Source organism: Phyllobates terribilis, unplaced genomic scaffold (genome assembly GCF_046119375.1).
Source record: "Phyllobates terribilis strain yellow unplaced genomic scaffold, ASM4611937v1 Scaffold_5__5_contigs__length_657084704, whole genome shotgun sequence".
NCBI lineage: Eukaryota > Metazoa > Chordata > Amphibia > Anura > Dendrobatidae > Phyllobates > Phyllobates terribilis.
Genome location: NW_027362765.1, coordinates 84,098,254 through 84,124,270, shown reverse-complemented (window position 1 = coordinate 84,124,270; position 26,017 = coordinate 84,098,254). Strand labels below are relative to the sequence as shown.

At 43.0% G+C, this 26,017-nt stretch overlaps 1 protein-coding gene and 1 pseudogene across 2 annotated transcripts in view; one reads left to right on the top strand and one right to left on the bottom strand.

Annotated features, from left to right (window-relative positions):
* LOC141272131 (nuclear factor 7, brain-like) overlaps window positions 1-25,806 on the top strand; it is a 43,455-nt gene extending 17,649 nt beyond the window's left edge. The window contains exons 1-2 of one of the 2 annotated variants that reach the window (XM_073682479.1): window positions 7,455-7,744; window positions 23,188-25,806. In XM_073682479.1, the coding sequence (XP_073538580.1) occupies window positions 23,250-24,782 (1,533 nt within the window). In that variant the 5' untranslated portion in view covers window positions 7,455-7,744; window positions 23,188-23,249 and the 3' untranslated portion in view covers window positions 24,783-25,806. Of the gene's footprint in view, window positions 1-7,454; window positions 7,745-23,187 lie in introns of those variants that run through there. The other variant, XM_073682480.1, reaches the window with a different exon arrangement.
* Window positions 5,978-8,065, bottom strand: LOC141272132 (E3 ubiquitin/ISG15 ligase TRIM25-like; annotated as a pseudogene).
* Window positions 25,807-26,017: the final 211 nt, after the last annotated feature.

Sequence of the window (26,017 nt, the reverse complement as noted above, 5' to 3'; positions counted from 1 at the left end):
ACCAAGATTGAGTTGTTTGGTCATACAAAAAGGCGTTATGCATGGCGGCAGAAAAACACAGCATTCCAAGAAAAACACTTGCTACCCACAGTAAAATTTGGTGGAGGTTCCATCATGCTTTGGGGCTGTGTGACCAATGCCGGCACCGGGAACCTTGTTAAAGTTGAGGGACGCATGGATTCCACTCAGTATCAGCAGATTCTTGACAATAATGTTCAAGAATCAGTGACAAAGTTGAAGTTACGCAGGGGATGGATCTTTCAGCAAGACTATGATCCAAAACACCGCTCCAAATCTACTCAGGCATTCATGCAGAGGAACAATTACAATGTTCTGGAATGGTCATCCCAGTCCCCAGACCTGAATATCATTGAACATCTGTGGGATCATTTGAAGAGGGCTGTCCATGCTCGGCGACCATCACACTTAACTGAACTGGAATTGTTTAGTAAAGAGGAATGGTCAAAAATACCTTCATCCAGGATCCAGGAAATCATTAAAAGCTACAGGAAGCGACTAGAGGCAGTTATTTTTGCAAAAGGAGGATCTACTAAATATTAATGTCACTTTTCTGGTGAGGTGCCCATACTTGTGCACCTGTCAAATTTTGTTTGAATGCAGATTGCACATTTTCTGTTAGTACAATAAACCTCATTTCAAGGCAGAAACATTACTGTGTCCAACAGTTATTACATATATCAAACTGAAATAGCTGTTGCAAAAACACCAATTTTTATAAAACATTAAGCTTAAGATTAATAGGGGTGCCCAAACTTTTTCATATAACTGTAAGGGGAAATCCGCTCGATTTACCTCAAGCTTATCAGGAAGACCCTGACGCCATAGGACTAGGGGGGGAGACTCCGTTTTTTTTCCATGGGTTAGCAGTCTATCACGGGAAATCTATGGATTTTGAGAACAGTGGGAATAGGCTACAGAATAGAGATCGTCCACCCCCCCCCCCCCCCCCACCCACCACATCGATATCGACTTACTGTCCTTCAGACTCTGGCCGCCTTGTAAAGACTCTGAAAGGATGTCAGGGGTCTATTAAAAACAGCGTAGTCAGGCCAGTACCACCTCTAGAGATAGGGCAGGGCCATTACTCTACTCTTTTCTCTCTAAAAAAAACCCTCGGGAAAATTCCATACAATCATAAATTTGAAACCCCTAAATCGGAGTATAAAATACAAAAAATTCAAAATGGAGACTATAAGAACGATCATTCCATTAATAAAAAGGACTAAGTAATGTGTACGGTGGAATTAACAGACGTATATTACCACGTGCCCATTCATCCTGCCATGCATTCCTAAGATTTGTGCTAAGATACCAGGGAAAAATTCATCAGTTCCTGTGTCTGCCATTCGGCCTATCCTCGTCACTTCGTGTTTTCATGAAGTTAATGACTGAGGTAGCAGCAGCCTTAAGGAAGGAAGGTATAATCCTCATACCATACCTGGACGATCTGCTTCTGGTAGCAGACTCGGTACCACTGCTCAATCAATATCTAGCCCGGACCATTCAAATGATAAAAAGCCTAGGTTTATGTATAAACTGGGAAAAATCCAAACTACATGCAGAAAGTGTTTTTAGGGGTCCTCATAGATTCACATCTGGAAAAGTCCTCCCTTCTTATAAACAAAACGTCAGCAAAAGCATCCGTCTGTTCCATAGGAAAGTAACAGTGTCTGTGAGGTACGCCGTGAGGATTCTAGGACTCGTGACATCTTGCATACCAACTGTTCGGTGGGCCCGAGCACACTCAAGGGATCTACAACAGGCAGTCCTGCGGAACTGGAACAGGCTACCATCGGGTCTAGACAAAGGAATGAAGATTTCCACAGATTCAAAGTAGTCTTTAACCCGGTGGACATCTCCAAACAATCTCCGAAAAGGAATATCCTGGACTCAGTCCCCATATATACGCGTGACCATGGATGCCAGCCAACTAGGTTGGGGTGTAGAAGTAGAGGGTCAGTATGTTCAAGGTACTTGGACCACAGAAGAGCAGAAAATAATCCAATTATAGGGAACTAAGGGCAGTATGGGAAGTGCTCCAGCAACTTCAACATGTCCTCAGAGGAAAATGCGTAAAAAAAAATTTCAGACCATATAACAGCCGTCTCGTTCATTCGACACCAAGGGGGCCAAAGAGGACCACTCCTACAGGGCTTATCTGGACAGATATTCCAGTAGGCAGAGATAACAGCTCCCTCCATAATGGCAGTCCACCTCAAAGGCATAGACAACTTAGTGGCCGACTTCCTCAGCAGAAATACAATCTGGTCATCCGAGTGGGAACTGAATTAGGAAGTATTTCACCAACTTACCCACCGCTGGAACATCGCATTGATGGATCTCTTTGCCACTCACGAGAATGCTAAGGTGGGGGAAAAAAAAAATCTATAAATCCAGGAGACGAATCCGACAGGGTGGATGCTTTGTCCCAGAACTGTGGAGAAGGCTTGTTTTTATGCGTTTCTTCCCTTTCAACTAATTTCCAAAGTTCTGAGGAAGATTCAGGAAGACAGGGCTACAGTGATGCTGATGGCCCCTTGGTGGCCCAAAAGAAGCTGGTTCCCATTACTAAGCCACATGGCCATAGAAGAACAGTTTCCCCTGCCGGAGAGACACACAACCTTTTATCTCGGGGTCCTCTAACACATCAGAAAATGCATTTCTTACATCTGACAGCGCGGATCCGAAGTGCTAGAGGTCTGTCAAATAGGGTAATATCCACCATGCAAGCTAGTCGGAAATCGGTTACCTCCGCCATCTACACCATGGTATGGAAAAAACACTGCTCTCATGTGGGGGGGGGGGTCCTTATAAACCTCCTCCCAGCCCGACATTCCAAAAATTCTTGAATTCCTTCAGCTAGGTTTCGAGAAAAGCTTAAGACCCAGCACTCTTACAGTACAGATCTTGGCTGTTAGCATCTTTCTAGATTACCCTCTGGCAGACCGTCCCTGGATAGCAAGGTTTGCGAAAGCAGTCACTAGGTTAAAACCTACAATAAGAAGGTTGGTACCTCCATGGGACGTAAACCTGGTTTTACGAGCCTTATGTAAGAGCCCCTTCGAACCTCAGGAGGAAACTAATATAAGGTTATTCTCCATGAAGACTGCCTTTCTAGTAGCCGTAACCTCTGCCAAGCAAGTGGTAGAGAGTCAGGCTCTGTCAACAGACCCTTATTTATGTATCCTGGATGACCGAATAATATTCAAACTCGACCCATCCTTTCTACCTAAGGTAGTATCCCAGAAGAACTTAAATCAAAAAATCATCTTGCAGTCTTTCGGTCAGCACCCGAAGAACAAGAGACTGTGGCACACATTTGACGTCAGGAGGTCAGTGTTGCGGTATGTGGAAGTCATGAGACCATGGAGACAGGACTCAAATCTTTGTTCAGCATTTGGGAAAAAACAGGGGCATAAAAGCTTCAAGAGTAACCTTAGATAGATGGATTACCACAATTATTTCCATGGTATATGGCTTAAAAGAAGAGCCTTCACTTGACATTAAGGCACAGTCTACTAGAGCAATCTCAGCCTCTTGGGCAGAAAGGGCAGGAGCATCTATAGACCAGATCTGTAGGACAATATATAAACACCTTTTGTAGACATTGTAAGTTGGACATATCATCTACCCAACAATTAGCCTACGGAAGAAAAGTTCTTCAGGCTGTAGTCCCACCCTAAAATTTTCCATCTGATTTGGTATTTCTCGTGTCGTGCTGTCATGAGGGACGTCCTGGAGAAATTAGGAATTAGTCCTACCGGTAATTATATTTCCAGGAGTCCATCATGACAGCACTATTACATTCCCTTCCTCGAATTACTTATGCGTATGTGCAACCCAAAACTTTTGTGTAAGAGAGCTCAATAAAGCAGAATAAAATTCATCCATCCTGGTGTGGTGATTGGAAAAAGCACTGAGGGTGTGGTGGAAGGGGGGGGGGGTCTTTTAACTTCTCATGCGTTTCTGGTCCCTAGAGGATGAGAAGGGCAACCTCCTGTCTTGCTGTCATGTAGGACTATTTCCTAATTTCACTTTGGAGATAATGATATGCTTGTGCTTTGGGGTGAGACTGTGGGGTGGACTATATCTGGTGCTCTGCTTATATATTCATCTGTATGCTATTATGACAGCTCACTGAGCCTTCACTGACCTGCCTCCTATTCTACCTAGCCCCGCACTACCAGATGCATTATGTAAAGTAGGAGGCAGGTCAGTGAAGGCACAGTGAGCTGTCATAAGAGCATACAGATGAATATATAAGCAGAGCACCAGATATAGTCCACCCCACAGTCTCACCCCAAAGCACAAGCATATCATCTCCAAAGTGAAATTAAAGATTACACAAGAACCACAGGACGGATTTCATCAACCAAGGTATCATATTAATCAGTGTAATGTCGCCAACCTGATAGTGTATGTAGTTTAGTGAGCACAATCCTGCTGACAGGTGCGCTTTTAAGTACGTAATATTAGAGTATATGCCACCTACTTCCTAAAAAGAAACAGAAGATAAGTGCAGGGTAAAGAACATAAGCGGCAGAGAGATGAACCCAAGCTGGTCTTTCACTTTTTTTTTTTCTTCTTCTATCTGTTGCTGCCTGCTTATGACTGGGCAACATCATATAGGGGGTAGAAGTACTCACCCCCTGTGAAAACTCTTGAACACCCACTTGGACTTATCAAAATTTACGCAAATACTTTGATTCCTTATCTTCACAATGGGAAGGTGAAATTTTAATACAACAAAAAATATATATTTTTATCTGCTCTGTAGCCTCAAATACATCGTGTATCCAGTTCAACATGAAAAATTTGGTGACGGGTCCTCTTAAAAGTATGTATTTTCCTTGGCTAGAGTTTTGAAAGTGTTTTCCCTGTGTACCACAGCATATAGCAGACTGCAGAATGAGTTGACAATGAATCGATTAGTGAGCTCACTCAGGGGTTTGTAACCCTAGTCATTCTGTAGATGAAAATCTTTGAAGCCAATTTATGACCACATTCTTGCGTAGGGTTTTAGAAGCAGCATGAATGAGAAGGTATCATTTTAATTCTGCACATGCCACTTCCATGCATTTTGTCTTGGCGGTCCCTAATGAGTAGGCCACTGTCTGCTGTTAATGCGAGACAAACCAGCCCCTCTGCACTTGAGGTGTCGGTAGTGGCCTCCTGGCTAGACACTGCAGACAGCACTCACGAGTGGTGGGGATGAGTTGTGGAGCACTTACTGCAAACGTCTGAGTGCCTTTCGGCATTCTGGAAAGCATTTGTGGGAGCGGCACATGCCAAATTAAATGTACAGCGCTGTGAGCAATTTTGCAGGGTTAAAAAATTCTGAAAGACTTCCTTTTTAAAGGAAACCTGTCAAACAACACCAAACCATTTAAAAGATAAGTATATTGACCATAAAGTCATGCTCTAGAAATTCTATTTTGAAATTCTCCATATGTGTCTGAAAGTGTATTGGGGTGTGATGTATCTCCTCAGCCTCTCACTGTATTACCTGCCAAGCGCCACTCTCCTCTGGTTGACTGACAGGTCGCTGGCTCCGATACAAGACAGGGAATACAGCATGCGGCTGAGGCGCCGTAAGTGCATCGTCTCTCTCCAATGCACTTACAGACACATTTGTTTATAAACAGAACTTCAACATTTTTGATTTCTCGCTGCTGGGGCATCTTTCAGGTCATTAAGTTATCAACTTATCTTTAAAAGGACTACACAGTCCTATAGATGGTTTGGTGGTGTAGAAGTTTGATGGGTTTCTATTTAAGAAGTTCAAAAATGTCATCTCTGCTAAGCTGATTAAAAGGAAAATGTATCCCATCTGTATCATCTTAGAACTTTAAAACTTAAAATCTCTGGAATTAAGAACCATTTTATTTATGCATTTTTTTTCCTATACAATGAAAATAAAGCCACAATAGCATAAAGACAATGTATTAATTAAGGTAACTATTTTTACATATAAAAAAAATTAAATTACAGGTACATATAGACTTAATTTCTAATTCAATTTTCCATTGTATAATGACTTTGGATTTTCTCTATATATGTGCTTCACTCATACATGCAGTCTTTTTTGTAGGAGTCATTATAGACCTACAACCATTGTGTAAAAGTGTCCACTGAATTGTGCAAGAGCTAACATTTGTTTGTGAGGAATATCAATAAGTGCCGTATGAGAAATGTAAAAGGTGAAGTTAATGAGATTAGGCTTGTATCACATTATTCATTCATTCATGATGGATTGTTGTATTTTTGGTTTTTTATTCTCATCCCTGTTTCTCTAATTGAGAATTCTTAACCAGCAGTCATCACAAATGAAAAATACTGGATAAACTGTTAATTGAATACTTATTTTTAAACCTACGCAAACCCCAAGATTTCTTGTTATTTCCAATTAAAGATGGTTGGCCTTGTCTCTATAGTGCCATAAGCCACCCCTAACCTATAGTTTCCAGTCTTTCTTGTTTCTACTTCCCAATAATGTTGCCCTGCAGAAAAGCTTTTAGTACTTAGAACTTGTGGTGACTGAAATATTTGTGGTGTCTCTGGGCGATTGTTCTGAAATGCTGAAAAAGATGCAAATCTTAAGTCTACAGAAGCATCTAAAGAGTTTGCTGCTGTTTTGACATCCAGTAAAATGTCCGAGTAAGCTGGGATATAGGATCTCCTCTTTATACCAGTCACAATGTCCGCTAAGCCTTTGTACAAGGTGGCTGCGATCAGACCTTCATCAGTCGTTTATAGACTCTAGAATATCCATTTTCTCACTTATCTCCGCTTTTGGCGAACTTGAAGATCCTGTGCTTGCAAAAGAGAGAGTGGATCAGTCATATGACACAACTCCTGAAGATGATTCATCTCTCTGGACAACTCGTCCTTCTTAATTTCAAGCTTCTCAATCAAGTCAGAGACAGAGAGACACTTGCTCCTCCTGACTGGAAAGCTCACAAATACTTTCTTCTCTAGTAAATCTAACTGTCTTCTGACATCTCTAAATACGGTGGAGATTTTATCCTTAATGCAAGCGGCTTTTTCCAACATATCTGTTTTTAAGTCTTTCAATGTCTGAAGGCTCCTCTTAGTTTCCGGTCTCTTCAAGGTGAATTGTCTAAGCTGTTGCTTCAGGTTTTCCTTCATCTTTTTAGAGGCATCACTCAGTGATTCAATCTGGTGTCTCTTGTGTTCTCCAGCCAGGCCACAGGAGAGGCAAATACATGAAGCATCTTCCATACAGTAATACAAGAGGACTTTCTCAGGGGTGGAACATTTTTGGTTCACCGTTGTTGCGATGCGTTCAATTAGGATGTGTTCCGTTGACTTGCTGTGTACTTTTAACTGGTCATCGCACAATGAAGCTTCGCTCAGGAGACATGACGTAACAGCTGGTACATGGGAATGAATACAGTAAGTGCAAAAGATCTCCGCTGCCTTCTGCTCCTGCTGGATGGAGAGGAAATGCTGTCATGTGTTGTGCAGACTTACATTCTTCTGGAGAGTTTGTAATTCCTGAAACTCCTCTCTGCATTCAGGACACGTAAGACTTGAAGAATTAAGTTGTGCTTTCAGCACATTCTCAATACATTCCCGGCAGAAGCTGTGTCCACATTTCAAGCTTACAGGATCTATATAGATGTTCAGACAGACGGAGCAGGTCAACTCTTCTTTCACGGAAGCGGATGCCATAGTCCAAGATATAGCAATGGGAATGAAGGCAAGTAGGGTATGATCTCTCACACACTTGCCCACCTCCTAGAGGCTAGAACTCAACCTCTGTAATGCATAAGTTTCGATTTCCTTGTAAAAGGTGTGGCGATCTCTTATGCAGTGGTTTTTTTTGTTAACTGTTGATGTTCCTTGTATCTGTTTCATGATGGCTGAAAAATAACATTCATAAATGACCTTGCACAGGGGACATCGTGTTAAAGGTGTTGTCCAGTGTTAAGGGGTCCTACTCCGGTATCACATAATCAACAGAGCGAGAGATGAGTGAACAGTCCCAAGAACCTTTGTTACATGAAAACTGAAAGGTCCATAAAACAATCTACCACACAGAGGATGATATAGTCCAGGAACACTGATACAGTCCAGTAACAGGATAAATTCCCCAGGAAATGAGTCACAATCCTTCACTTAGAGATCGATATGGCAGTGCAGCTCCAGATACTTCTCCGTATAGGCTCCGCCAGCAGTATTTTCCAGGGTAATCTGGTTTTCTCAAAGTCTCTCTGGGATGCTGGCCTTAGATTCTTTGTGGGATGATGATGCTATCTTGCTTGACTCGCCCCAGCTGGCAACAACAGTCCTTAAGAGTTCCTCACGTCCAGACGACAGATCCCTCATCCTTATCACGTGTGTCCAGCTCAGCAGGCAATCAATCTCCAAACTTCGCAGGCCATCAATCCATGAGCTTCAGACCCTCAGCCTAAATCCTCACCCCTCGACGGCACTGCACCATCTCTCTACCTAACCTTATGGCTTCTTGTCCTCCCTCACTGGGATCACACCCTTCCCCTTAAACATTTTCTTTTAGCTCAAAGAATGAAGAATGTTCCAGAAGCCCATCACCTGGGACTGCATGTGAGACTCCCTGTGGTGATGGCTCCCCTGTATCTACTGTCCCCATACACACAATGGGACTAGTGCCTGGGAGAACAATGGCCTGCATGTCTTCATCTGCTTACTGTCGCTGAATGGAAACATTGATTCCTGAGGCTGAACTGACAAGCAAATCTCTAATAAATCACAGCAATAAGATTGATGTAACTGGTGCTCAATGCTGGTAAAAGTCTGCATCCCTTAGAGCCTTAAGGTACCGTCACACTTAACAACGCTACAGCGATCCCGACAACGATACGACCTGGCAGGGATCATTGCTGCTTCGCTATGTGGTCACTGGTGAGATGTCAAACAGTCAGATCTTTCCAACGACGCAGCAACAATACTGTTATGATCTGTAACAAGTACTAAGGAAAGATAGGGGAAAGCTGTCCCTACAGTAAGACTAAGCTGAGTCCCTACGATGTAGCGGGCTGCCTGTTCCTAGCGAACAGACAATCCTTTGTCCTCGGCTAGTCTGAACGAAGACCTAGAGCATAAGGTCCCTAAAAGAACTAAGGACTGGGACAAAAATGGGACACCTCCTAAACAGAGAAGTTGTTGCAGAACACAAAAAGACAAACTGATAAAAGTGTACTAGAGGTCCCAGAAGGACCAAGTGAACTGACAGAAAAAGGCACCGAAGCACCTGGCTAGAGAAACAGTCAAACACTGAAGTCCAGCACAGCCAGAAGGGCGGAGCTGGAATATAAAGGCAGATGGTCACATGACCGCAAAACACAAGATGGGAAAAAAAAAAAACAGGAGGGTTCTAACAGATGTAGCGACCTGTATAACGATGTCTGCGGTCGTTGGGACCCTGTCGCATAGCAGCTACTCTGACGATTCAGACCTCGATGAGGGACGACTTCTCATTTCTGAGTCGCCAACGAGGTCGTTGGTAAGGTGTCAAACACACCGATGCATGCTACCCAGGCGGGACCTCAACGATCAAAAAATGGTCCAGGCCATTTCGACACGACCAGCGATCTCACAGCAGAGGCCTGGTCGCTGCTACGTGTCAAACGTATCGAGATCGCTGCTGAGGTCGCTGTTGCGTCACAAAACTTGTGACTCAGCAGCAATCTCGCTAGTGATCTCGCTTAGTGTGACGGGGGCTTTGGTCCTTTGTACTAGGCCAGCTCGTCACATTCAGTCTAAATCGATAAGTCTGCAGTTACTCTGTGCCACTGCTGACTTATGAATCTCCCAAGTGCGCGCACTGTGCGCTGCAGGGATATGCTGGTTTCCGTCCTGGGACCCGAGGGTATGTATGAGTTATACAGGATAGAGAAATGATGTCTTCCGTGCCCTCCCCCTGGTACCTCCGCTGTCCCTCCTGTTCCGTCCCCCGGCCCTCTGCATCATCTTCCTGAAAAAAAGAATGTCGGGCACGTGTGCAGTACGCCTGGCGAGATCTGCTGGCCGGTACACGGCAACAATAGGAAATTGTTCCTATTGGGTCCTTTTGATCACTGTGATAGACCCTTTCTTTGCAGTTGGGATTGCGTTTTGGGTTGGGATTAGGGTTGGAGTTAGAGGTTGTTTTTTTTTTTAAAAAGTGGGGGGAAAAAAAATAAAAAATGATGACGATATGCTTAGTGTTGAGCGAAAGTGCTGGTTACTCGAGTTTGCATCAGGTGCTCGGGTATGCACCTAGTATCGTGGGTCCTCGAGTGATATGCTCCAGTCCCCGCCCCACGTTTCGCGGCTCTTAGGCATCCAAAAAAAAAACATGCGGGGATTGCCTGACATACATGGGCAATTCCCGCACGTTTTTTTTTTTGGCTGTCAATCAGCCGCAAAACATGTGGGGCGGGGACTCAAGCATGTCACTCGAGGACCCGCGATACTTTGTACATACTGGAGTACCCAAGCAGCGAGCTTTTGCGCTCAACACTAATGACGACGTATTCAATGTGACGACCTAATGTTATCAAATTCTGTGTCGTACATGTGGGTTCAAAATGCTCACTATACCCCTGGATAAAATCCTTGAGGGGTGTAGTTATCAAAATGGGGTCCCTTGTGGGGGGTTTCCACTGTTTAGGCACATCAGGGGCGCTCCAAACACGACATGCTCTCGATTCCATCCATTTTTGCGTTATGAAAGTCAAATGGTGCTCCTTCCCTGGTGTGCGCCCAAACGTAGTTTTCCTCCACATATGGGGTATCTGGATACTCAGGAGAAATTGCACAACAAATTTTGTCATCCATTTTCTCTTGTTATCCTTGTGAAAATAAAAAAATGTGGTCTAAAGTTAACATTTTAGTGAAACAAAGTTTAAATGTTCATTCTTTTTCCTTCCACATTGCTTAAGTTCATGTGATGCACTTGAAGGGTTAATAAACTTCTTGAATGTGGTTTTGAGCACCTTGAAGGGTGCAGTTTTTAGAATGGTGTCACTTTTGGTTATTTTCTGTTATACAGAAACATTTGAATCCTCGTCTACAATGGAGACTGTCTTCATGTAAAATATCGACAATTTCTCCCAAAATACTGAAGCCCCTCTCAACCCTCCCTTATCCACCTTTTGTCACAAGACAAGAGCTAGCAATCGACCACTTGTCAGTACAAGAGCTGTCTCCATGTAAATCTCCGCACAAATACCCAATCAACACACTCCTGGGTAAATGCTGGCAAGATAGGTGCCACCAACCTACTTTAACCCCTTTACAACCCAAGGTGGTTTGCACGTTAATGACCAGGCCAATTTTTACAATTCTGACCACTGTCACTTTATGAGGTAATTACTCTGGAACGCTTCAACGGATCCCCCTGATTCTGAGACTGTTTTTTCGTGACATATTGTACTTAATGATTGTGGTAAAATTTCTTCGATGTCACTTGCGTTTATTTGTGAAAAAAACGGAAGTTTGGCAAAAATTTTCAAAATTTTGCAATTTTCAAAATATAAATTTTTATGCCCTTAAATCAGAGAGATATGTCACATAAAATAGTTAATAAAAAACATTTCCCACATGTTTACTTTACATCAGCACAATTTTGGAACCAAAATTTTTTTTTTGTTATGGACCTATAAGGGTTAAAAGTTGACCAGCGATTTCTCATTTTTCCAACAAAATTTACAAAACCATTTTTCTAGGAACCACATCACATTTGAAGTCACTTTGAGAGGTCTTTATGACAGAAAATACCCAAAATGTGACCCCATTCTAAAAACTGCACCCCTCAAGGTGCTCAAAACCACATTCAAGAACTTTATTAATCCTTCAGGTGCTTCACAGGAATTTTTGGAATGTGGAAGAAAAAAATGAACATTTAACTTTTTTCACAAAAATGTTACTTTAGACCCAATTTTTTTTTATTTTCGCAGGGGTAACAGGAAAAAATGGACCCCAAAATTTGTTGTGCAATTTCCCCTGGACCCGCAGATACGTGTGGGGAAAAACCACTGTTTGGGTGCACGGCAGGGCTCGGAAGGGAAGGAGCGCCATTTGACTTTTTGATTGTAAAATTTGCTTGAATAATTAGCGGACGCCATGTTGCGTTTGGAGAGCCCCGGATGTGCCTAAACAGTGGAAACCCCCCCACAAGTGACCCCATTTTGGAAGCTAGACCCCCCTGGGAACTTATCTAGATGGGTGGTGAGCATTTTGAACCCCCAGGTGCTTCACAAATTAATCTGTAAAAATGAAAAAGATTTTTTTTTTTTTTCCCACTTTTTCATTTTTACTAATCAATTTGTGAAGCACCTGGGGGTTCCAAGTGCTCACTATGCATCTAGATAGGTGCCTTTGGGGTTGTAGTTTCCAAAATAGGGTCACTTGTGGGGGAGCTCCAATGTTTTTAGGCATACAGGGGCTCTCCAAACGCAACATGGTGTCCGCTAACAATTTGAGCCGATTTTCCATTCAATTTGTTAGCGGACACCATGTTGCGTTTGGAGAGCCCCTGTGTGCCTAAACAGTGGAAACCCCCACAAGTGACCCCATTTTGGAAACTACACCCCTCAAGGATTTTATCAAGGGGTATAGTGAAGATTTTGAACCCAGAGGTACGACACAGAATTTGATAACATTAGGTCATCATATTGAATAAGTTGTCATTAGTCTTGAGCGCAAGTGCTCGCTACTTGAGTTTGCATTGGGTACTCAGGTATGCACCATGTACTGCGTGTGCTCGAGTGACATGCTCGAGTCCCTGCCCCGCATGTTTCACGGTTATTAGACACCCAAAAAAAAAACATGCGGGGATCGCTCGTGCATGGCAGGCAATCCCCGCAAAGTTTTTTTGGCCGCGAAGCATATGGGGCGGAGACTCGAGCATGTCACTCAAATACCCACGATACTCAATGCATACCAGAGCACCCGATGCAAACTCAAGTAGCGAGCACTTGCGCTCAACACTAGTAGCCATATCGTCATCTTTTTTTCTTACTTTTGAAAAAAATCCCAACCCTAACCCCAACCCCAGCCCTAACCCTAGCACAACCCTAACCCGAGAGTTTATTTTTTACGCCGTTCTTCGTGCGGTATAAGTGATTAGATGACTTTATTCTTCGGGTCGGTGCGATTACAGCGATACCAGAATCATATGGGGTTTTTATGATTGACGGCTGTCACACACTAAAAGACGCATTTTTTGTAAAATCTAGTTTTTGCATCGCCATATTTTGAGAGCTATAATTTTTCCATATTTTGGCACACAGTCATGTGATGGCTTGTTTTTTTGCGGGATGAGTTGATGTTTTTATTGGTGCCATTTTCAGGCACGTGACATTTTTTGATCGCTTTCTATTCCGATTTTTGGGAGGCAGAATAAACAAAAACCAACAATTAAGGAATTGTGTTTTTTTTTTTTTTATTCTGTTCCGCGTGTGGTAAAATTAATAATGTAGCTTTATTCTTTGGGTCAGTATGTTTACAGCGGTACCACATTTATATAATTTTTCTATGTTTTGGCGCTTTTACACAATAAAAGCTATTTTATAGAAATTATTTTTTTGCATCGATTTATTCTGAGAGCTATAACTTTTTGATTTTTCGGATGATGGAGCTGTATGGCGGCTTGTTTTTTGCGGGACAAGATGACGTTTTCAGCGGTACCATTTTTATTTATATTCGTCTTTTTGATTGTGTGTTTTTCCATTTTTTGTTTGGCAGTATGATGATAAAGCATTGTTTTTTGCTTCGTTTTTTTTTTTTTTTTTTTTTTTTTAAGTGTTCACTGAAGGGGTTAACTAGTGGGACAGTGGTATAGGTCAGGTCGTTCCGGACGCGGCGATACCAAATGTGTACTTTTATTGTTTTTGCTTTTTTTTCATAATATTTATTGATGGGTACATTATATTTTTATTTTTGGTGGATTATTTTTTTTTTATATATTTTTACAATTTTTTTTTTAATTTTTTTTTCACTTTCTGAGAGTTTTTACACTTTTTTTTACTTTGTCCCACTCTGGGACTTTCACTTTTTTTATTCTGATCACCTGCATAGCATAGGGATGGAGCACCATCCCTGTGCCATGCAGGCAGTCAGCGCTTCACAGTGAGAAGATTGTTTGGTCGTGCACTGCGCATGACCAAACAGTGTTCCTGCTGCCTGGTGACCCGGATGTTGTCATTATGACATCGGGTCGTCATGGCAACACCCGGGAAGCCGCGGCAGACAGCGCTGGAGACCGGAAGAGGACTTCGATCGCAGCATTGCCGGGGTTAATGTGCCAGGAGTGATGCGGGACCGCTCCCTGCACATAGTACCGGGTGTCAGCTGTGACAATCGGCTGACACCCAGCGGCGATCGCGCCCGCACAGCCTGTGTGCGCGCGCGATCGCGATGATGTACTAATACGGGTCAGGCTTTTAAGTCCCAGGGCACAGATGCGTATTAATACGTCATGGGCTGTAAAGGGGTTAAGATGCGAGTCGATTTCCTCTGGCAAAGGCAGGGGACCATTAGATGCAGGCTTACGATAAATCTACAGATAGCTGTTGAAATTTCCTTCCCAGGACTTCAAAGAGAGTTTAACAAGTGTCTCCAAGCCCCTTCAGAGGCGAAACGAAATATGGAATAACTAAAGTTCCATACATTCGATAATGATGGACCCGTATTTTTAGTGACGGGGTCAGCTAGGGAACTATAGGGATATCTTCCTGTCGCTGTAAAACCCTCTGTGGAGCTGTAGCGTAAAGGCACCAGAATAACGGATCGCAGGTACGCCATGTGTGGTCTCTACAGAAAAGTAAATTCATAAGGGGGGGGGGGGGAGGCATCTAGTGCAAGCAACCAGAGACAAGTTATCCCAGAAGTTAGTTATTTTAATAAAAATATGGAGCCCGAGCCCACGTGATGTCACCACAGGGATGTGTAGACAGATCTCCCCTTTGGCATAAAAGAGCCAACTGAGGATTGATCCATACTCATTGCCAGGGGGGTATAGATACTATAAGCAACAGGTTGCGTTCGATAACGTTCCAATCAAATCTGGGAGCTCCTCTTCCACCTATATTGAATCGTCTGAGATCTTATCGTAATTCTCTTCTTTAATCCTTATTATTTTGTGTAACTGCTTATGTATTGTAATGTCTCCTTTGTAAAATCTTGTACATTTTTGTTAAACACTGCCTCCCTTTTGGATTAAATATAAAATTTAATAGTTCTGTTTCTCTTGTTCTGTAATCTTTCCCTCCCGTAAGCCATATACGCTACCAGAACGCAGGCGTCCGGCCAGGCCTGTATTATTATATTTCAAACTCGGCTGGTGGTGTCAGCGAACAATATTAATAATCGGGCTATCGTGATTCTGATAGTGACCGTACGGAGGGCGTAAACACATATTCCATGCGTTGGAATCCAGAGGTGTGACGCCATACACTCACTGGACGCTTGCTGATACCTCCGTACTGAGTAGTGGGGACCATGTGCTTGCGAAATCCGTGACATTGTGACGGCACGGTGAGATATTGCGTGATCTCCCCGGTGTCGTCCCTGTGGAATACCTGACCACACAACTTCTGTTCCCATTGGTAAAGTGGTGATAAGTGAGATGGAATAATAAAAATATATCTAGCGTATAAACTAAATCCTTATTTGAGACTGGTGTTAATCTATGAACCAAACCTATTTGGACTATCCATATTGGAACATAGGAATTTTGTTACTTTTGTATGCGTAGTTAAAGAGAATCTGCCACAATGTTTTTGCTATATAATTTAAAAGCCGAATAATGTAGGGACTGAGACCCTGATTCCAGTGATGTGTCACTTATGGCCTGCATGCTGTCATTTTGATAAAATCCATTTTCTCTGCTGCAGACCTACTCAACACTGAGCTCTGTATAACCTGGTCTACAGCACTGATTGGTGGCAGCTTTTTGTGTACACTGTGCATAGGCAGAAAGCTGCTTATCAGTGGTGGACTATCTCTAGAGATGTATATCTCCATCTATATCTCTATCTCTAGAGATGTATATCTCCATCTATATCTCTATCTCTAGAGATGTATATCTCCATCTATATCTCTATCTCTAGAGATGTATATCTCCATCTATATCTCTATCTCTAGAGATGTATATCTCCATCTATATCTCTATCTCTAGAGATGTATATCTCCATCTATATCTCTATCTCTAGAGATGTATATCTCCATCTATATCTCTATCTCTAGAGATGTATATCTCCATCTATATCTCTATCTCTAGAGATGTATATCTCCATCTATATCTCTATCTCTAGAGATGTATATCTCCATCTATATCTCTATCTCTAGAGATGTATATCTCCATCTATATCTCTATCTCTAGAGATGTATATCTCCATCTATATCTCTATCTCTAGAGATGTATATCTCCATCTATATCTCTATCTCTAGAGATGTATATCTCCATCTATATCTCTATCTCTAGAGATGTATATCTATATCTCTCTCTAGAGATGTATATCTCCATCTCTCTCTAGAGATGTATATCTCCATCTCTCTCTAGAGATGTATATCTCCATCTCTCTCTAGAGATGTATATCTCCATCTCTCTCTCTAGAGATGTATATCTCCATCTCTCTCTCTAGAGATGTATATCTCCATCTCTCTCTCTAGAGATGTATATCTCCATCTCTCTCTCTAGAGATGTATATCTCCATCTCTCTCTCTAGAGATGTATATCTCCATCTCTCTCTCTAGAGATGTATATCTCCATCTCTCTCTCTAGAGATGTATATCTCCATCTCTCTCTCTAGAGATGTATATCTCCATCTCTCTCTCTAGAGATGTATATCTCCATCTCTCTCTCTAGAGATGTATATCTCCATCTCTCTCTCTAGAGATTTATATCTCCATCTCTCTCTCTAGAGATGTATATCTCCATCTCTCTCTCTAGACATCTCCATCTCTCTCTAGAGATGGACATCTCCATCTCTCTCTCTAGAGATGTACATCTCCATCTCTCTCTAGAGATGTACATCTCCATCTCTCTCTAGAGATGTACATCTCCATCTCTCTCTCTAGAGATGTACATCTCCATCTCTCTCTCTAGAGATGTACATCTCAATCTCTCTCTCTAGAGATGTACATCTCAATCTCTCTCTCTAGAGATGTACATCTCAATCTCTCTCTCTAGAGATGTACATCTCAATCTCTCTCTCTAGAGATGTACATCTCCATCTCTCTCTCTAGAGATGTACATCTCAATCTCTCTCTCTCTAGAGATGTACATCTCCATCTCTCTCTAGAGATGTACATCTCCATCTCTCTCTCTAGACATCTCCATCTCTCTCTAGAGATGTACATCTCCATCTCTCTCTCTAGAGATGTACATCTCAATCTCTCTCTCTAGAGATGTACATCTCAATCTCTCTCTCTAGAGATGTACATCTCAATCTCTCTCTCTAGAGATGTACATCTCCATCTCTCTCTCTAGAGATGTACATCTCCATCTCTCTCTCTAGAGATGTACATCTCAATCTCTCTCTCTCTAGAGATGTACATCTCCATCTCTCTCTAGAGATGTACATCTCCATCTCTCTCTCTAGACATCTCCATCTCTCTCTAGAGATGTACATCTCCATCTCTCTCTCTAGAGATGTACATCTCAATCTCTCTCTCTAGAGATGTACATCTCAATCTCTCTCTCTAGAGATGTACATCTCAATCTCTCTCTCTAGAGATGTACATCTCCATCTCTCTCTCTAGAGATGTACATCTCAATCTCTCTCTCTAGAGATGTACATCTCAATCTCTCTCTCTAGAGATGTACATCTCAATCTCTCTCTCTAGAGATGTACATCTCAATCTCTCTCTCTAGAGATGTACATCTCAATCTCTCTCTCTAGAGATGTACATCTCAATCTCTCTCTCTAGAGATGTACATCTCCATCTCTCTCTCTAGAGATGTACATCTCAATCTCTCTCTCTCTAGAGATGTACATCTCCATCTCTCTCTCTCTAGAGATGTACATCTCCATCTCTCTCTAGAGATGTACATCTCCATCTCTCTCTCTAGACATCTCCATCTCTCTCTAGAGATGTATATCTCCATCTATATCTCTATCTCTAGAGATGTATATCTATATCTCTAGAGATGTATATCTCCATCTCTCTCTAGAGATGTATATTTCCATCTCTCTCTAGAGATGTATATCTCCATCTCTCTCTAGAGATGTATATCTCCATCTCTCTCTAGAGATGTATATCTCCATCTCTCTCTCTAGAGATGTATATCTCCATCTCTCTCTCTAGAGATGTATATCTCCATCTCTCTCTCTAGAGATGTATATCTCCATCTCTCTCTCTAGAGATGTACATCTCCATCTCTCTCTCTAGAGATGTACATCTCCATCTCTCTCTCTAGAGATGTACATCTCCATCTCTCTCTCTAGAGATGTACATCTCCATCTCTCTCTCTAGAGATGTACATCTCCATCTCTCTCTCTAGAGATGTACATCTCCATCTCTCTCTCTAGAGATGTACATCTCCATCTCTCTCTCTAGAGATGTACATCTCCATCTCTCTCTCTAGAGATGTACATCTCCATCTCTCTCTCTAGAGATGTACATCTCCATCTCTCTCTCTAGAGATGTACATCTCCATCTCTCTCTCTAGAGATGTACATCTCCATCTCTCTCTCTAGAGATGTACATCTCCATCTCTCTCTCTAGAGATGTACATCTCCATCTCTCTCTCTAGAGATGTACATCTCCATCTCTCTCTCTAGAGATGTACATCTCCATCTCTCTCTCTAGAGATGTACATCTCCATCTCTCTCTCTAGAGATGTACATCTCCATCTCTCTCTCTAGAGATGTACATCTCCATCTCTCTCTCTAGAGATGTACATCTCCATCTCTCTCTCTAGAGATGTACATCTCCATCTCTCTCTCTAGAGATGTACATCTCCATCTCTCTCTCTAGAGATGTACATCTCCATCTCTCTCTCTAGAGATGTACATCTCCATCTCTCTCTCTAGAGATGTACATCTCCATCTCTCTCTCTAGAGATGTACATCTCCATCTCTCTCTCTAGAGATGTACATCTCCATCTCTCTCTCTAGAGATGTACATCTCCATCTCTCTCTCTAGAGATGTACATCTCCATCTCTCTCTCTAGAGATGTACATCTCCATCTCTCTCTCTAGAGATGTACATCTCCATCTCTCTCTCTAGACATCTCCATCTCTCTCTAGAGATGTACATCTCTCTCTAGAGATGTACATCTCCATCTCTCTCTAGAGATGTACATCTCCATCTCTCTCTCTAGAGATGTACATCTCCATCTCTCTCTCTAGAGATGTACATCTCTCTCTAGAGATGTACATCTCCATCTCTCTCTCTAGAGATGTACATCTCTCTCTAGAGATGTACATCTCCATCTCTCTCTCTAGAGATGTACATCTCAATCTCTCTCTCTAGAGATGTACATCTCAATCTCTCTCTCTAGAGATGTACATCTCAATCTCTCTCTCTAGAGATGTACATCTCCATCTCTCTCTCTAGAGATGTACATCTCCATCTCTCTCTAGAGATGTACATCTCCATCTCTCTCTCTAGACATCTCCATCTCTCTCTAGAGATGTACATCTCCATCTCTCTCTAGAGATGTACATCTCCATCTCTCTCTAGAGATGTACATCTCCATCTCTCTCTCTAGAGATGTACATCTCCATCTCTCTCTCTAGAGATGTACATCTCCATCTCTCTCTAGAGATGTACATCTCCATCTCTCTCTAGAGATGTACATCTCTCTCTAGAGATGTACATCTCCATCTCTCTCTAGAGATGTACATCTCTCTCTAGAGATGTACATCTCCATCTCTCTCTCTAGAGATGTACATCTCTCTCTAGAGATGTACATCTCCATCTCTCTCTCTAGAGATGTACATCTCTCTCTAGAGATGTACATCTCCATCTCTCTCTCTAGAGATGTACATCTCTCTCTAGAGATGTACATCTCCATCTCTCTCTCTAGAGATGTACATCTCTCTCTAGAGATGTACATCTCCATCTCTCTCTCTAGAGATGTACATCTCCATCTCTCTCTCGAGATGTACATCTCCATCTCTCTCTCTAGAGATGTACATCTCCATCTCTCTCTCTAGAGATGTACATCTCTCTCTAGAGATGTACATCTCCATCTCTCTCTAGAGATGTACATCTCCATCTCTCTCTCTAGAGATGTACATCTCCATCTCTCTCTAGAGATGTACATCTCCATCTCTCTCTAGAGATGTACATCTCCATCTCTCTCTAGAGATGTACATCTCCATCTCTCTCTAGAGATGTACATCTCCATCTCTCTCTCTAGAGATGTACATCTCCATCTCTCTCTCTAGAGATGTACATCTCCATCTCTCTCTAGAGATGTACATCTCCATCTCTCTCGAGATGTACATCTCCATCTCTCTCTAGAGATGTACATCTCCATCTCTCTCTAGAGATGTACATCTCCATCTCTCTCTAGAGATGTACATCTCCATCTCTCTCTCTAGAGATGTACATCTCCATCTCTCTCTCTAGAGATGTACATCTCCATCTCTCTCTCTAGAGATGTACATCTCCATCTCTCTCTCTAGAGATGTACATCTCCATCTCTCTCTAGAGATGTACATCTCCATCTCTCTCTCTAGAGATGTACATCTCCATCTCTCTCTCTAGAGATGTACATCTCCATCTCTCTCTCTCTAGAGATGTACATCTCCATCTCTCTCTCTCTAGAGATGTACATCTCCATCTCTCTCTCTCTAGAGATGTACATCTCCATCTCTCTCTCTCTAGAGATGTACATCTCCATCTCTCTCTCTCTAGAGATGTACATCTCCATCTCTCTCTCTCTAGAGATGTACATCTCCATCTCTCTCTCTCTAGAGATGTACATCTCCATCTCTCTCTCTCTAGAGATGTACATCTCCATCTCTCTCTCTCTAGAGATGTACATCTCCATCTCTCTCTCTAGAGATGTACATCTCCATCTCTCTCTCTAGAGATGTACATCTCCATCTCTCTCTCTCTAGAGATGTACATCTCCATCTCTCTCTCTCTAGAGATGTACATCTCCATCTCTCTCTCTCTAGAGATGTACATCTCCATCTCTCTCTCTCTAGAGATGTACATCTCCATCTCTCTCTCTCTAGAGATGTACATCTCCATCTCTCTCTCTCTAGAGATGTACATCTCCATCTCTCTCTCTCTAGAGATGTACATCTCCATCTCTCTCTCTCTAGAGATGTACATCTCCATCTCTCTCTCTCTAGAGATGTACATCTCCATCTCTCTCTCTCTAGAGATGTACATCTCTAGAGAGAGAGAGATGGAGATGTACATCTCCATCTCTCTCTAGAGATGAGCGATATCTATTGTAAATTCTACAATAGCTCAGAAACCGGCAAATCGTTCCATACAGGATACTGGCCCCCATATAACGCTCCATACAGGATACTGGCCACCATATAATGCCCCACGCAGGATGTCATTCCCCCCATATAATTCCCCATGCAGGATGTCACCCCCCCCCCCCCCCCCCCTTTTAATGCCCCATACCTCCATACATTAAAAAAAATAATCAAATACTCACCTCACTTCTCACCTGCTGTCGCTGCTCAGGTCCAGACTCCGGCGTCTTCTCGCTCTGCGCTGTGACGGCTCAGGGGAGGGCGCGGTCTTCCTGCTGCGCGCTCCCTGTGATGTCTCTGACCTGAGACATCACAGGGAGCGCGCAGCAGGAAGACAGCGGATCTGCGGAGGCACGGGGAGAGGTAAGTATTGTGCAGGCTGGCGGGGCCCAGAGCAAGCGGAGGGGGGCGCTGGCACCGCTCTCCTCTGCTCACAGGTCCCATAGCGCGGCGGGGTGACCGGTGAGTGGGCCCCCCCCCCCCCCCGCTTGCTCAGGGCCCTGGTACTTGCCCGGGTGCGCCGGGTGCTGACGCCGGCCCTGAAGTGACACATCACTGGAATTAAGGTCTCTGTCCCTACATCGTGCTGCTCTCAATTACCTAGCAAAAACCTACTGACAGATTCCCTTTAACTTGTCAAACAGAAGAGATCAGTCATCCCATTAAGACTGGCAATTGCAATATCCTAATGGGCCTCCGTTTGTGCCAAAAATTATGTATTTATCAAAAAAGCTTTTAATGTTATACCCCCCTTACATATCCTGTCGATTTGTTGGGGTCTGGTTTCTGAGACCCCTAACCGACCACTCAAGGGTGCTCAGGAAGTGGAAGCTGTAGTGTGTACGGTTCCCCTAATTTATTATTGAGCCTGTACGTGCTCATGCACCAGATACGAGTGCTCCTGCTTTGCTGAGCTATATGCTCCTGAGCAGTCTTTTCAGTGTTTGGTGGGGGCCTCCGGACATGTATGGGGGTATAGCATTTAAAGTGTACCCAAGTCAAAATCTTCTCCTGGTATGTCAGATACAAGTGAAAAAAAAATCACTTTGGTTAAAGGGGTTGTGCGGTACTTTAGATTACTCCCCCCATGTATCGCCCCCAACCCCCCCACCCGTCCCTCCAACAGGTCCCTAAGACTTTTGTAAATACCCTCTGCTGTTGGATGACAGGTGTGATGCGGGGGGGTGGGTAACCCCGCCCACAGCCTGGCAACCACTTGGAGCCAGGAAGATCGCGACCCCCGGCTGCTGCCAGCACTGGTCGTGACCTCAGCGGATGTCAGAGCCGGCTGCAGCCGGGGGTCATGTGATGCCTGTGAGCGGCCACCAATAGCGCCGCTCACAGGCATTATCAACAGCACAAGGTATTTACCCCCCCCCATGTATGCCCCACCCCCCAGTCCCTAAGACTTTTTGTAATCTAAAGTACCGCACAACCCCTTTAAGGACTACCAGGATTAGACTTGCTCACTAGGTCTGACACCATAATCAGCCCTATGGGTTAGTAGAACAATCTGTTGTGATTTACGTTCTCCAACCTGTGACTGCTCCACTGTTGCAAGACTATTGGGCTCTAGGGTATACTGGTTGTAGTCTTGGAACAGTTAGGTAGCTGCAGATTGGAGACCACTAGCTTTATGGTAACTGGCTTTTGTTTTTCCATCTTTTTACCTGTCTAACTTAGTATCTGATAATAGAACAATTGTTTATTCTACTTCTAGAACCCTACAACACCCTCCTCCACTGAAGCTTTCAGTCTACGTCCTCCCATCACTATACAACAATGGCTTCTACCGATGTTAGAAACGAAATGACTTGTTGCATCTGCCTGAACCTCTACACCGATCCTGTAACATTAAGATGTGGACACAACTTCTGCCGAGAGTGTATCGAAAATGTGCTAGATTCACAGGAGCGGTCTAATGCTTACTGCTGCCCGCAGTGTAGAGCACAGTTTCAGGAACGTCCTACGCTGCAGAGGAACACAACGCTGTGTAACATAGCGGACCATTTCCGTTCTCAGGAAGGACATGAGATACTCTGCATGTACTGTATTCAAACACCGGCTTCTAAAACATGTCTTTTGTGTGAAGTTTCTTTATGTGACATTCACCTCGCCATGCACACCAAGTCCCCAGAACATCTCTTAATCGAACCTACAAACACCTTCAGGAACAGAAAATGCTACCACCACAACAAGAGCTTCTTATATTACTGTACTGAGGATGCCCAGTGTTTATGTGCTTCCTGCTCGCTGGCGGAGAAGCATCGGGGACACGAAATTAATTTACTGATTGTGGCCTATGAGCAGAAAAAAGAAAAACTGGGCATTATTCGAGGCCATATCCTCCAAGAAAGGGAGGAGATTGAAAAGCGACTCCAGAGTCTCCCGGACCATTTAAGACACATCACAGAAAAAGCAGTGGGTATTGTGGAGAAAGTCAATGTCCAGTTTCAAGACCTCAGGATGAAGCAGGATAGCGTGGAGTGCCGTATCCTGAACAAGATCTCGAAGCAAGAAGAGCAGGTGTCACGGTTGGTCTCTGATCTGATCCAACAGCTGGATATTAAGAGGGACAGTCTGTCCCGGAAACTAACTACTATAGGTGAGCTATGCCAGATGACAGATCCTCTACTTTACCTACAAGCAGACAAAGATGATTTGATGGGGGATAGCGATCAAAACCTTAAAGAGCTGGAAGTTGCTGATCTGTCTGAAGATCTGATCATTAACACCCTGAACTCTGAGATGGTGAACATAATGTCAAACTTTCAGAAAGGTTATTATGTTCAGGAGGCATCTGACATATCACTGGATATTCACACGGCTGCTAATGATGTGCACATCTCGGATGACCTGAGAACCGCTTCCTGGTCAAGCATAAATCAGCATCGTCCTAAAACCTCCAAGAGATTTACCATTCGTAGAGTTTTGGGCACCAGTGGGTTTTCTACAGGAAGACTTTACTGGGACGTAGAAGTCAGTAAGGAGGGGGGCTGGAGAGTGGGGATGGCCTATCCCAGCATAAGTAGACAGGGAAAATATTCTCTCATTGGAAATAATAAAAAGTCATGGGGTCTGCGCAGCTTTAATAAACTGTATTCCGTAAAACATGATGCAAAAGAAATTCCATTAGCTTGTCGACCTTCCTGCTACAAAGTGAGGATCTATCTGGATTATGCGGCTGGACAGCTGTCTTTTTACGAGCTGGGTGACTCGATGAGACATTTATATAGTTACAATGCCACCTTCACTGAAGCTCTATACCCAGTGATCGTCGTATGGGCTAATGCTTGGGTGAAGGTCTTAAAATAGGTTGGAAGCAAAATCTAATATAGCCAGTGAGCAAGTAATTTCCCTGGCAAGTAACAGTCAAGTACCTGTCTAAACAAGGGGCTATGCTGAGGACAAACTTATTTTATGTGGGCATAAAGGATGCGATGTATGACTAACAATATTGTGAGCGATCAGTCAATCATCGCCCGGGGTATAGGCCCTCTAAGCACTGCAGCTGTGGACCCAAGTGGAAACACCTTTCCCCTAAATCGAGAAAATACCTGTCCACTGCAATGATAAAAGGAAAGATTTAGGGAAGTTTAACCTTGTTATATTAAATACAATTTTAGCGACTGAGTAGAAAAGTAATTTTTTTGATGTGCAATGCTAACCAGAGTTATGATAATAAAAGTTATGTTTTAATAATAATGCACTCTAATGATAGTGAAGGTATCTTCAAGTGTAAACTGTCTACAGTGAGATCTACATCAAAAGTTGCATAATACATTGCTTTAATTGTTTTTGCAGTGATCCAATGTCACAAGCCGTTCCATAGCCTGGAGCTGCATTTACAGTTCTGCTGGTTGTAATTAGAAATCATCAGCAATCATCAGACACACTCCTTACTGCTTAGTAGAGCTGCTATAATGCTAGGGGAGCTCATTTGTTTTAAATCAAGTTACTGTCTGGTGCCAGTCAGCACAGTAGACACAGAGCAAGCAGAGTGATGTTTAGATTTCAGCTCTGAGGCATGCAGAACAGTGAGTGCAGCTCTGGAGTATTGCATACTATCAATTCAGTATTTATAAAGTGCTTCGGTATTTTATTGATGTTCATTATCTGTAACTGTAAAACAATGGATATGAAAGGGCGTAAAACCCTATAAAATGTTGTAGTTAATAGGAATATATTCTTACATCACCACTTCAGTTTGTGTAGGTACATAGGGGTGGTTGGGGACTGATTTATTGCAAGGACAATAACTGTTTTGTATACTGTGTCCATTCATTTAATCCTTGTCTCAATAAACTTGTCGGACGACCTCTTGATCTAGGAGTCTGCACATTCTTAGATCTTCAGTCTGCAAAAAATGAGACAGTTTGACCCTAATATTAAATATTCTCTATTGTTTGTTGTGGAGCAGGCTCCGTCCTAAGCATTGGTCATCAGTCTTAGATGCAGGAATACTTAAACATTCATCTTTGCCAGTCGGAGTTCTACCAGAAGAGCAGCACTAGTGTACGGAGTCCGTCTCTGAAGAAGGACATCATTGA